This window comes from Empidonax traillii, unplaced genomic scaffold (genome assembly GCF_003031625.1).
Source record: "Empidonax traillii isolate 1590-97213 ecotype Southwest subspecies unplaced genomic scaffold, ASM303162v1 scaffold69:size3087049, whole genome shotgun sequence".
In the NCBI taxonomy this organism is placed as follows: Eukaryota; Metazoa; Chordata; class Aves; order Passeriformes; family Tyrannidae; genus Empidonax; species Empidonax traillii.
The window spans coordinates 2,195,435-2,210,119 of record NW_020955262.1 but is presented as its reverse complement, the minus strand read 5'-3'; the positions used below and the strand labels follow the sequence as shown (position 1 = coordinate 2,210,119).

The following is a 14,685-nucleotide window of genomic DNA, read 5'->3' as shown; positions in this document are numbered from 1 at the left end:
CCACAGCCTCAGCATTGCAGATACTTTAGACACAAGTTGTATAATGCAGAACTATCTCAATTATAAAATATCACAGTTGTAAAATGCAATTTGCCATGCCCAGTACCCAGCTGAAAAGTTTTTAATAATTTGGGTAAAATGGTCTCGCTTCTTATGATGCAGGGTCAGGTCTATCAATTTATAAATCAAGTCAGTTTACTGAAGCTCATGAATGGCACTGATTTGTTAAGCTCCTGACAGCAAGTTAAACACCATCAAAACTATCTCCCCTGCAAGTGAGAGCAGTGTTAATGCTGAACACCACGGCATCTGTTTTGCAGCTTTAAATAGTTAAACAGCATCAATGACAATAACATGCAAATGAAAGTCTTCAATCTTAAAAATGGCATTTTCCTGCTCTAGTGTCTCCTTTGGTATTTGCATGACTGCAAATTTGTAGCGATATCCTGTTTTCAAAACTTTGTGTTTAGACATATATTTTATAACAAAAAAAAAAAGGAAGAACTAAATGAAAGAGAAATTTATGTCAGAAATATTCTAGCCATTAATAATAGAAATGGGATGAATGGGAAAATAGCTCTTTGGAGTTTGGTTGTGCTGTAGTTTCTGTGTTGCATGGTCTATATGGTTGTGTTTTCACTTCCCACTCCATACAGCCTTCATCACCACATCTACCATTTCTGAGCATCAGCAGATGTCGGCCTTTGAAAACTTAATAGGGAAACTCAATTACCTTTTGAACAATGGTGAGCTGAAAGGATGCATCGTTGACCTCTTTGCATTTTACACTGGAGTGATTAGTATAGTTTATTTATTGCAAATGGAGAAAATTCCATTTAAAATTCCATAGGAAATACAAGAGTTTCTGCAAGTCTATGCTTTATCATTAGTCTCCTGTAAATGTCTTGAAATGATTTGTTGTAGAATTAAACAAATTTCTTTGCCTTCCTGGAAAGAGTGAAGCATGAGCATCTCTTCAAGTAAATACTGATACTCTGCTTGTTTTATCCATGTGTTTTTTCTTAAATCGCTCATGGGGGAAAATAATTCTACTTGCACAATCTGAACGTCTTTCTGATAATACAGAAATAGCAGAACTTTAGTTAAACAAGGATAGAATCCATAAATTTATCCTGGTGTCAAAGAGAAGGCAACAGAAGTAAAATTAACACACAAATCCAAACGAGATTATTTAGTTGTGGCTGCTTTAATGGATTCTGCATGATTTTTTCTTTTGTCTACACTAATACAGTATTTGTGTTCATATCAACCGTTTTTCCCCATCTGGGGACAGGAAGTTACTCTCATGAAATGCAGTTTGGGTTTCATTTTGCCTGGCAACAAACACCTACGGGGGGATATTGGATTTTGTGTACTTCCAGCTTTTCCTACTGTATAAGGAGGATGGGCTTGGGGCAGGGGGGTTAAAAAGACTAAATTTTCAGCATACAAAGAAGATGCCAACACCAGTAATGTTCAGTTAACACTTTTAAGACTGCAATGAAAACAAACAAAGAAAAGTAAATATCCTGTGTGCACATATATGTATTATTCTCTTTTCCTTTTTTACCTCAAAAGATCTTGTGTTAAAGCAGCTCATTATTAAAGTTCGAACACAAAGAAAGAGTGGTCATTAGTAAACATCCTTTCTGATCATCTAGAAGGAAACAAAACAAATTAAAAAATCAGAGCTTTCCCATTAAGGTCATTTGTACCTGCTGTTGTCTATCAGTTGAATATATAAAATAGGTTCTCTGATAATTTCCAGCATTCTTGATTACAATGCTGGCCCTTTCAGCACTTTTCAGCCATGTCTGGAAAAATACTGGTGAAAGTGTTAGCAATTAATGAGTCCCAAAACCATTTCATAATTTTAAGCAATGCCTACATACAGTATGTAAATATTCTGAAAAGTACATTATTTTACTTGCTAAAATAATGATTGTACAATTTTACATAGACCGGTGCATCAAAATGTTCATTTTTGTGACCAAATACCAAAGTCACTAATCTGTACATGTGTGCCTTCAAAAAGTTGAATCATCTAAACTATGGCTTCTATCTTTTTTCCTGTGAAGCATAACTCCACTAATTATGCTAAACAGTTTGTTATAAAGGGTATAATTAGATACAGGATAGGATAGACATGATGTGCAAATAGCTCTGTGTGGGTGATTATCACCTTAAAGCCTGCTGCTGGCAGATGAGTCAGAGTTTAGAGACAGACCGTGCACCCAAGTGCAAGATGCAATCACAATAATCAAACGGTATTTTCTGCTTTGTTCTCTGTGGTTTTGTTCTTCTTTATAGCCAATTTCAAATGAAGATAACTTTTTTTTTATGATAATGAATGCAAGACACAGAAGTTAAAAAAAGAGAAAAGACCAAATGGGCACTGTCTTATTTCATTGTTTTCTTAACCTTGAAAAATCTAGTAGGTGTTTTTCTGGAACTAAAATAGTGTACTGGTGAGTGTAGCTTTACTTGTTTTACATATTTGTTGTGAAATGTAATGTGGTAAGTACGTATCTTAAAAGGTTGTGAGAGCAAATACTAGCAGATTCTTTTTCTTTTCAATAACAACACAAGGTATTTTGGACCTGATTTTGCCCCCTTGCAGTAACCAAGAAGTTCTCCCATTAAATCTACAGTCGTGCGATCAAGGCTGTTACAATGCCAAGCTCTGGACTAGAGCATATACACAACACCCACACATGTCAGTGGGATATAAACATGCATTACTAGATTGTACATTACTTTTCTATTTCTATTATTACTTGAGGTCAAGTTTTATAGAAAGCTGTACTGTTGAGAGACCATTAAGATGTTTATCTCCTTAGAACAGACTATATCTATTATTTTGGACATACAAGCAAAATGTTCTAATTGCAATTCAATTTTATCCAAATCTGACCTTTTAATAAATAATACTGTTAATCAGGCTCCTAGTCTAAGGCAATCACTTATCTAAATAACTGATTATAACATCAAGCCAGTAGCAGTATCTGCTTTCCCTCTTTTTCTCTGATACTTTGAAGCACTCCAAATCTTTTGCTTAACAATTAGATTTTCCATTATATTAAAACGTTACTGAGCTGAAAGAAAATACGGATATCCTTTATGGTATGACATACTTGTTTGAACACTGGATCTGAAATAAATTTAACAGTCCAAATAAAAGACATAATGGGTAGTTTTACCTGGTAGGATTCACAACAAAGCCATTTTTTTCCTGTGTAACTAGGGTGTCACCCTTGAAGTTCAGGAAACAAAACTGGCCCCAGCGCTGAGCAGAAAACATCCCAGCAGAGTGATTTGAGTGCAGGGTCAGAAACCACCAATGCTGCTTCAGGGAGCACTGACAGGTTATTGGGATGGGATTTGGGAGAGCCTTTGTTTCAGTTTTTGTTTTGCCAGATCCACCAATTTTAACAGATAAGAAGAGCTGTTCTCACCAGTCTCATAGACACGGCCACTGACAGTTTAGTATTGTTTCTCATTCTTCATTCCAGTTCTCCATCATCATCACAGGTCAGTTTAAAACAGTCTATCAGTCAAAAAGTGTTTTCAGTGCTTTTTGATTTGCTGTAATATAAGGAAAATTACTCAGTTGACAGTTATCTTTAACCATTAATAAACAAGGAAATTATAGGACACTCTAGAAAATAAGATAACCAACATTGCAATAGGTCCCATGGTACCCATGCAAACACAGCACTTACAATATGCAGGTGTAGCTCAGTTACTCAAGGAAGTTTGTAGAGAGCAGTCATGATCCACAAAGATATTTTAAAATCTAATTATCTATAAAGCTTAGGGAGAAACTGCTGGAAAAAGAATACACTTCTGTATGTTACCCTCTCATCTTTTTCTTTCCGTCCCTTAGACATGTAATCAGTTTATTTCACGGAGTATAAGGAAAGAATGAGATTTCCAAATCAGCATTTGAAAACAAAGATCTTGATTTCCTGTTCATCAGTTGTGTATTACTATACAATAATCCCAACTGACCAGCAAATTTCAGCATTTTTATAGGAAAAAACAGAAGCAATTCAAATAAAAAGGAGCAACCCCTACAAACTATCAACACAATAATTTACTTTTTGTTTCATGAGATTTGTACCTAAATATTTAATTCAAAAAATACTTTGATTCATTGTGCACTTCTGCAAACATTTTAGTAGAAATGTGTAAAATTGAAGAATTCCTTCAGCCCTCATTAGTTTGAGAATCAGCCAACAATTTATCCAAGTCAATGGACATTTCCAGAGCTGGATTTATCTTTTTTTTTTTAATCCTCTATAAAGATCACTTTCTTTTAGTCTACAACAAGTGGACACATGAAGGACTAATTGCATTTAAATTCTTCCAACAGTTATAAAAGCTGTTATGGCTGAGGAGCTGTCATAAAACAACCCCATCTTCACATTTATGCAGAATTCTCCTTTCTTCAAAGGAACAGGTATGAAACTTCCTACATTGCTCCAAGAAAGATTGCCTAATATTGGCAAGTATTTTTTTAAACTTAATAAGATAAAGGGGTGATTAAAAGAAAAAATCAGCATTTCTTCTCTTTCAGTGATTTCAATTTGGCAGTTCAGTGAAAGTGCTGAAAGGCAAACTTTACGTGAGGTAGGTTATCATGATTTCAAAAAGACAAAAGGAGATAGAAATGCTGCAATAATGATAGTGTGATGCTTGCAAGAAGTGGTGGAACATGATCTGATATAAACATACCCAATTATTCTAGCAGTTACTAAATATGCCATTGATTTAAGTGAACATTATTTTTTATTATTCCTAATTTTTTTGTTCAGTATTAACACCTTAACACACTGCCATAACTCTACTGTGCCTAGCATATATTTTTGAATACTTTAGAATAACTATTTACTGTTGCCTACTCATGGTTTAAAACAGGCAGTGGCAAGGGCAGCTTTCTATGGCTGGAGACATGAACTTCTACTGAATCATCAAGTTCACATTTACAATTCTTTTTATACTTTTTTGTGTTTTAAAAAGAAGGAAAGTTAGAAAGCATCTTAATATGAGTATCTCTCTAGGGTTCCTTACTGTTCTTAAAAATTAAATTAATAATCATAGTTGCCAACACAAGGGCTCCCTATCTGCCATTAGGTGAGCATGATTTAAGACTTTCTGATTTATTTGTATTAATTTACAGCAAATGCATTGTTTGTGGGCTGGGTCAGCAGACACAGTTCAGGAGATGACAGGGTGCTACTCTGCTGTAGAGCGCAGGCAGCAGCAGAGTGTTCATACACTCCACTCCACCACCTTTGCTCTTCATCCCTGAGGAAGGATAGCCCCTCTCAGTGGGAATGCATTTCAGTTTTAGTGCCAGCTCATTACTTGGTTGGAGTGAGAAACCCACAAAGTGCTGACTAATTTCTGCCAAGATCATTACAGGTTTTTTCATGTGCAGATGTCAGGTTGGAATCAGGATGGAACTACCTGTTCATTTCCTTTATTTCCCCAGTCTGAATCTATGAGGTAGCCCATGATGCAGACTGCACCTCCAGTGAATACTTGAGATTTTCTTTGTTTAATATCAAAAGTAAATCTGATAGTGTATATAAAAAAAAAAAAAAAAGTTGGGAAGAGAAAAAGGAAATTATCATACATCTAATAAATAATGGAATCAGTTTTTCCCTACTTCATGAAAGTAAGATTTTTTTTTCCCATAGTTATTTTCTATATATAATTGGCTTTAGAACAATAGTAACTAAAAATGCAAAAATTTCCAATGCAAATTTAAAATGTCATATCTGATTTTCTGCTCAACTGAACAGCTCACATACCTCCACTCTTGAAGGTGCCTACGGTAGTTTTAAATAATAACAACACTAAAACATGCATTCAGAAACTCTCTTTCACATTTCTGTAGCCTTGTTTGCCCAGAATAACTGTCATGGAATATATTACAGTAGATTTACATAGGATAATTTATATATATACCTACACCAAAATTCTTTAATTATTCTGGCAAATAATGACTCTAATTACAAAATACAGTGTGCAGACATAGAAGTGTTCTGGAAAAGATTGGTTTATCCAGTCAACTTCTCTATAAATAAAATCCTTAATGGTAATCTGTAAGGACTAGAAATATTTTCACAGGTTGCTGTGAAAGAATAACTTGCTGCTAAATGAATCTTCCCAATGCCTGTTGAAAGGATGACTCATCTGCTCCAATATACGTGTGGGAATGACAGTCAACATTCTATGACTTGGACATCTCACATACCTTTATAGATAAAGCTTTTAAAGTCATCTCCATTTAAAAAAAAAATAAATAAATTCAAGGAGATGAAGAAAGACCTTTATCAAGAAACCTGTAATCCTGATGATAATACAGTCCATGAATAAGGATATGAGAAAAAGATATCTTCTTTACCAAAGACCAAAAAAAAGCACATAATATAAGCATTAAGTCTCATTAATCTCTCACATTACCAAGCAGCAGCTGGTCTCAGCTGGATATGACCCTCAGTAACCCCATCTAACTTTAGAATTGACCCTGCCACGAGCAAACATAAGAAACAAATAACCTCTAGAAGTCCCTTCTAAGATGGTTATAATCATCACTAATAACTAGTAATAATCACTAGTTTTAATACTTAATTGTTAATCTCCAGGCACTGTAAATATGTTCTTTATTATTTTGGGTGTCCATTAAGACACTCAGCTCAGTGTTAGCTAATTTAAAGGGTCAGGGAATTTTTAATTATTTTGTGGTAAGTCATAACCTCCATTTTAAGAAAATTTGCTAAAACAAGCCCAGATCTATAGCATTTATAGGATCACTAAGAAATATGCAACCCTGATTTTATTCTGCCTTACAAGGCATGATTTTATTTGGACGTGAGATTACTTGGAGAAATTATAATGAGAATAGATAATATAGGAAATATTACTGATCATACCAGTCCAATTATGTCAATGTCTGATTTCCTAGATAGGACCTGCAGTTTACTAAATGACATATTCCAGAGGGTTAGTCCTAAGGCATTACAAAGCTTTGACACTGTTACTTTTACCTCTGATAATACCTCAGCCTTTTCAGTTGAAGACCACCAAACATTTGAATTTTTGTGGTAGGTGTGCCACACAGTACTGAACAACACAAGGAGGATATTGGAAACTCCAGTCTGAAATGTTAACAGCTTTCTGCAATAACTCTGATGCTGCAGAATGGCTGAAAGAGAAAAAGGCTCAGGGGACAGCAGGACAATGTAGTCCATAAAGATTGCTTTTCCTTTTTTAATACATTTTTATATGTGTTCTCCAAAGTCCAGTCCCTTTAAAATGTTTAGGTCAAGCCTAAGTGTTCCTAAATCTATCAGAATTTCAATAGTGAATTGACTGTGCATGCTTGAAACTTATTTCCTATAACCAGTCAGTCAGTGTTTCAGGAGGAGAAAGGTGGTCTCTCAAGTGCATGGTAGTAGAGTCTGTCAATGGATGGGCTGGGTTATCATGCCACCTCAGTAAGTACAGCTTGTCATACACCCTGACTGTTGTGTTTGCACTTCCTATGTGTGTGAATTGGTGGATCTGACCTGCAGAGGCAGGTTATTTTTAATCAATATGTAGACTCAGAATCTACCAAACTGACTCAGTTTTTCTTTTTTCCGTTTTCTGGATTGATAAGGAAAAAGCACAAAAATGCAATAATCTGTTGTAATTATTTGATTAGATTACACCTTGACCTATTCAGTTGCAGAAGACTACCTAACAGTAAATGGCACAGTGCAGGTCATCATTCTTTCCCTGAATTGTTCTCTATGTGGGAGGACTTTGGAGATAGACAGCCCCACCCAGCCAATTTCTCTTCACCCTTGACAAATGGGTCAGAAGATACTTTGGGATGCCCTCCTTCCCTATCAGGTGTTTGAAGCCTCAGTCTTTTTGTCACAGCTTCACTGCACGTCTCCCACTAAGATGGACATAACAGTGAAACACATCTTCATAAAGGCAGGTAAGCCTAGACCCTTGATGCCAACCAGGTTGTGACAACTGCAGTCTGCTCAACTACCCAACTGAATTCCTCCTAGATAGAAGTGAAGGAATAAGCTCTCTTCCCACTAGTATTACCATATGTAGGCTGATGTGACCATTAAGAAAAATTCTTTTTGGCTCAGAGAAAACACAACCACTGCTGTACTCAAAGAAGATGATAAAAACAGGGTCCAAATCTGATGTTTAAAACTAGGCAGATGGAAATGGAAAATAAAAAAAAAGTTTTCTTTCCTTCCTCCACAACCCCCTCTCCCATCCCCTTCACATATTCTCAGCTCCAACACCCAGCACTCTTCTGCTAAGAATTGTCACTCCCCTCTACTCCAGGCCCATAACACATTAACCAAAGGAGATAAAGCTCTAAAGAGACACAGATAGTTCTTTTGCTGCAACACAAGATGCTTCATGCAAGTAACACATTATGTAGGATTTCTAAGAAATGTAGACATTTAATGTTCTGACAAAAAAAAAAAAAAAAATTAAGCTTTAAAATATACCAGCAGAGGTGATAGGAAATAGATGAAACACACAAAACTTTGAGAAACGAAGAAAAGGCCCACTCTACTGGTAAATATATTTCTTCCGATAACAGATACGTAATTCACTCAAAAGGCCCTATAACAGGATGTTAAGGTAAGATATGTGTCTTTGCTAAGAAATCCATATTTGTCTGATACTGTCATTTTATCTCTGCAGAGCAGATTTAACAGAATATGTTCCTGGTGTTAGAACCATATATATTGCCCTAGGATATCTTCTCATCATGAAAAATTATATTTTAAGCCACAGAAGATAAATTGTTATGCACAGTATTTTATGTCCATTTGGTGTTTTGGGAATCATCAATTGCTTGTTTTCTTGTTCACTGTGGAGTCGTGTACTGTTCAAATGCAACTTAGACTAGTCCAGTAATAGATGTTTGTAATCTGTGTCTTTGTCCATATGCTTGCCTGTTTAGAACAATAACACAGATGTAAATAACAAAACCTGATTTTTCCTGATGCATGCAGATCCTCCAAAGTTTGATAGGATATGGCCGAATATTTCTTCCCTTGAGGTTTCTAAACCAAACCAAGGTAGGATGCTGTAAAATTCCTAGTGGTCTTAAGTTACTGAAATTGCTTTTGAATCCCACATGGTGGCAAAAAAACCCTATGATAATCCAGCTCACTTTTCTCTGGTACTAAGTAATGCTATCCTGTGAGAAAATAACTATAAAACAAACCTTACCTGAAAAAAGGGTCTTCCATCAATCAGACTGTACACATTACTGCAGAAAGTCTGAAAAAGTAAACACACAGATTATAAGTACTGATATACAGAAAGCTCTAGATAATGTTGGACTTGTTTAGACAGCACAGTCTATATTTCGAGTAAGTTTTGAGATTTTTGAGTGAAAAAGATTGTCATTGTCTACATCAAACCCATTTTTAATGTCTTGTTTCCATTTTGTTTTCCCAAGTGAGCTGAGAAGCATTCTCAGCTTTCATGCCATCCACAATACAAGCAAGTTCTCTGCAGGACAGTCTCATGGGTTTCTACAATTTGAGCGCCACACGAAAAGTTACTCACAGACCGTGGCACGATGATTAGCATTGAAAGAAACAAAATTACCTTTTATGACAAATAAAAGTAAGGTTCTTTGTTGTTTGAAGAAGTATTCAGCCATACTTCACACTTCAGAATGATTGTTCATTATAAAAATAATGTCCTTTTGTTCTTCTTACTTACTGCCCTTTCCTCTTCAAAAATCCCTGCAGAAATCTGGCCTGTGGCTTGCCTTCACTGTTCAAAGGTGTCCTTTCTGTGCTATAACACACAGAGGTGGAGAATAAAATTAATGAAAAGAAGTCTAGAAAAGAGCCACGAAACCAAAGATGTGTTGGGAATTACATTGGAAGGGCTGTAATTAAATTTATGGATCACAATGACCAAATCAAAACACATGCATGTAAAATCTCCAATGTTATATGTGCAAGTTTCTGTGTGCCCAAAAAACCAGAAAATACTAATTGACCTTAGTTGTCTTTGAGAATTAACAATGTACTATAGTTCAGATTATTCATATATATTTTTAACTAAATATCCCTAATAAAGTGATACTTAGCATTTCAATAACTTCATTTAGCCCATGTTATATTTTCCAAGCTTTTGCATGTGTTCCTTAAACAAACAAACAGAAAAAAAACAGATTGATCTCTGTTCCTCTGCTTTCTGTAAGGATTAGCCTACATTATTCACAGGAATTTTAAATCAAAACATTCCCCATTAAATTATACTTAGCATTTCTAATGGATTTCATAGCTTAATTATACTGTGAGTGATCTAAGACTTAACTTTGTTGCAAAATACGTCTTGAACAGCACAGAATTATTTAGTGTTTCTTCCCCAAAAATAAAGAGTTTAAGTAAACTTAGTTTTGATGTTTTGTTAGGGAACATAAAACACAGAAAGTTACAAGTATTTCTATTCAGTTTGTGTATGTTTGCAGCATATTGTTAGTGTTTACATTTATTGTAGATTAAATACTTCAGTTAGGGATAGTGTATGAAAAGAATAATTACAGAAATCTGCCTATATCTAATTGTTTTATTGTGGGGTTTAAATTTATACTATTTGGCCAGAATAAATATGCATACAAATTCAATTAAACCCTTGTCAGACCACTCTGGTTACTGTACAGTCATTTGTCATGGATTGGGAGAAATCACCAAATAATCTCTAACATAAAACTGCCAAAGTGTGTCAATGGGAATTATATTCCCCGTTTTGATCTTGGATATTCCAGCTCAAATGATTCAATAGTTAAGAGTATATAACTCATTTTCTCTGTTTTTACTCTTTCCTTACAAAACAATAACCGTTGTTAAATTTAATTTAAAAATTAGAAAATAAAGATGTTTATTTTAATCTTTTGATTTGTTCCTATGTGATACCTTTTCTAATTTACTGTTCATTTTATTACTATCCAGTTGCTCCCAAATTAGCTATGTCAACTGTTTCTTCTGTTCAAGTTGCAAACCACAAGAGAGGTAGGAATTCTAGGATTCATACAGTGTTTCCATAGTGCCCTGTGTTGTGAAAACATTGCACTATATGAATCTGGAATATCTGTGAAGTGTACCCATTAGTTTACTAGTGAGGCATCTTCATTGAATACAACAGAAGCATTAAGCTGTGTAAACACAGGCCATACAAAGAAAAATAAATCTCCTTCTTAGAAAGTGGTGTCTGGCAAATAAAGTGACATGGCATTTATTTTTAAAGGAGTAAAATGTATGAATATGACCATTCAGATCCTTGCCTAGAAAGCAAATGCTTACTAGAGTCTTGTGTTCCTCACTGATATGCATAAATTGTAAAAGAGGAAACATAAGCAGATTAGTTGAGGGAAAACAATACAGAAAACATCAATTGTCCATGTCCTCAAAAAGTATCTGTAAATGCCATGGAGTGTAATGCATTGTTATGTCTTTTAATGCATTGTAAGTGTGCCTTACATCTTCATTTTATTGTAAGTGTGCAAATTCAGAGTGTAGGCATTACATTTTGAACTGTTCAGTGTTTTATCAAAATAATGGAATTTTATAGGCATAATAAAGGATGCCAGTATTCTCTCTGACTTACGGGCAACCCGCTTCATTAGCATATCTGTCATTCACAGTCTGAACCCTGAGATCTCTTCATTGTTTCTCCTCATCAGTTTATCTGTAAAGTGTATGTATGAAGATGTTTTGTCTTTCTGTAGCTATTGTGAATATCTCATTATTCATGAAATACATATTGACAAGGAATAGGGTTATTAACAAATGTTTGAACTTAGTTTGACCCATTTGATGAGATCATGGTAATGAGCCATACAGCTTGTTGCAAAGCAGATAATTTCTAAGGGTACAGTGAAATCTCCTTTGTTTGCTGTAGTGTATGGAGGAGGAACACGGAGTTCCTGGAGAATGAGAAAGGAAAAATAATGTAATGATTTCTGAGTGCATTTTACTTGAAATATGCTTTATGCTTTTATATTGGAAAGTCACACTGATAGCTGTCTTGTGCATTACCTGTCTTAGTTTAAAAACTGAGACCCTCCCGTGTGTGTTTACCATTGTTTCATGTGATGGCATTTCATGTTTTACTGGTTGCAGCTGAAGCTTCAGCTGAACCTCGTCTTCACAACAACAGTATCTCAATCTCAAAGATGTAAATGCATAACATTATAATGGGGCGAAAAGTGTTCAATTTTTAGAAACAAAACAATTAGATTATCAACCTGTTCATGAGCCTCCTTCAGTGGGTAATTTTATCATACTTTCTGCAGCAGGATCAAGATTGTTGCACTAGAATCATTGCATTTGAAAATAGTTTTTAAAGGCTGATAGAGTCATTGCTTCCATGAGTTTGCAAGGGGTTTGACAATTCCTGAATCATCCAAAGACAATGATCACATCTAACATGGCAATCTCTTCTCCCTTCTTCCTTCACATTAAACCTGTCTAGCTATCATTACCTCTCCTCTGAGAATTTAGTTTTCAAACCATTCACTCCTGATTGTTACTCAACTTATCTGTGTCTTTCCTAACATGTGGTACTCAGAACTGAAAGCAGCATTTTCTAGCTCTGTAAGACACTCCTGTCATTCCACTGTTTGTAAACCGTGTGCAGCCTGAGTTTGATACTTCTCCCCCATCTCTTTCAGTGATTGCATGACTTTGCCAGCGCATGAAAGTGGTTAGGCTGCTAAACCAGAGATGTGTGCCTAAATACCTAAGCTGTGCTTCTGACAATTCTAACAAGCAAGCTACTTTCTGGTCAAGGTGAACCACGTGATAAGGTAGACAGGCCACACAGCACTGACAAGTATTAGCTCCCCAGCTGGCATGATGCTGAATGCAATTCTATGTGCTATATTTGAGTGGTTTAGCACCTCATGTAGCCAGTAGAGAAAATAATTCCATTTCAATAATATAAGGACTCCTAACATAGCTTATTTTTGTAAACACAGAGAGATGTAAGAATGATTCACTTATCAGGCCAACACCAGCAAATTATTACACTAGCAAAATGGTGGGGAGACAGGGGAGAAGCACACATTAGCACAAAATTGATTTAATCATTACTTACCGTGCCTCTTTTTCTTTTTCCTTTTGCCATTATTAATGTTTGATCAGATGTTAGACTGTTTTCAAGTTAGCTGTGGGGGTTTTTCTACACCATGTAGAATTTACTAGTCAGATCAAGACTCCTAGAGTTTTCCTGTACCTTAGCATAAGTTAACTTTCAGCTAAAGACTTTCTTTTACACAGCACAGTTGCTACAAGAGTAGTACCCATATAAACGCAAGCAAGTACAAGAACTGGTCTCATAGTTTACCTTTAATATCGATGACCCACAATAATAAACTTGGGTAGTCCTTTTGCATATGTTTAGGAGCATGTGTGTACATCCAAGTCCTTCGTAATTATCAGATACTTCTTCACTCCAAATCATAATTTGGAGCAAGCCTTGCTATAGAGTGAATTACTTAAATGTGCAGCTTTTTTTCTTGTGCTTTTGTAATGTGCTTGTAATTATGTGTAGTAGTAATATTAATGAAGGTCATATCAAAGTTTCAAAGTGGAAGTAGTGCAGTCATTCATTCAGAGAATATTCTCCATTTCTTTCTGCTACTTTAAACACAAAAGATGATGTAGCATAGCCTGCATTGTAGTCTGCGTATTTTGGAAACATAACAATGTAGCATTGGGTTGCCTGTTACTAATTTGAAAAACAAGGTAAATTATTTCCTCTAAATGCACCTTCAGTATGAAAATGTTTAGCAAGTCTGACAAACATACCAATACAGTATCATCTCACCAAAATAAATTGCCTTATGGTAGTAGAAGACAGGTCCTTTGTCAGACAGAGACTAAGACAGCCTTGCTTCTGAATCCAAAATTCAGATTGATTGCTTATCACTAGCCAGTCTTCCTTATTTTAAAAATCAAACATAAAAACTTCTATAATTCTAACAATTTTCTGTGATTCCTATTTTGCTAGTGCTAGGTTCCACTTTAACATCTCTTTTCTCTGCCTCACATAGCCAGTTTTCACTTGAGATGCTGAATCACACTGACCAACTGCAAAAGACAACAGACATTAACATATTTCTCATCCCTACTCATTTGTCTCAATTGAGACTGATAACGCCAAATGTTTTCTTGTACTCCAGCACTTAGAGGCATCAAAATTATCAGATTGACATGAACCATAAAACACTGATTTAGCAGTGTAGTACCAAAGAGAACAAGAAATATATGTTAACTAAATGTGTATATGTAAAATTAATTAATGTTTCCTGGCAGGAGAAAGGCAGCTCTCAAGATTGAAACATATGTTGTGCTAAATGTCTAAGAAAAAATGCAATCTATTTACAGTCCACTACATCAGACAAAAGCCAAAGAAATGTGTTTGTATTAGGTGGGCATAGCATGCTCAGAAACATGTACAAGCACTATTATTTCTTTCTACAAATATAGACAGGCACAAATATTGTATCTGATGCCCACCTCCAGCAATCAGAGGCTCATGAGGTGTCCCAGAGTAATTAGGAGGAGACCAGAGGAAAAGCAGCACAAGGTATTTGGCCTCTGTCGTGTATGGAAACATTTT

General features: G+C 35.4%; 1 protein-coding gene across 8 annotated transcripts in view; it reads left to right on the top strand.

The window, feature by feature from the left end:
- The window catches only part of NTNG1 (netrin G1), a 149,132-nt gene that overhangs the window by 101,933 nt on the left and 32,514 nt on the right, over positions 1–14,685 (top strand). For 2 of the 8 annotated variants that reach the window (XM_027880461.1, XM_027880464.1), the window contains exons 6-7: positions 9,051–9,116; positions 11,013–11,072. The exons of 4 other annotated variants lie outside the window; for them this stretch is intronic. In XM_027880461.1, coding sequence (XP_027736262.1) covers positions 9,051–9,116; positions 11,013–11,072 — 126 coding nt within the window. The remainder of the gene's footprint in view (positions 1–9,050; positions 9,117–11,012; positions 11,073–14,685) is intronic. 2 more of the 8 variants (XM_027880459.1, XM_027880462.1) reach the window with 1 other exon arrangement.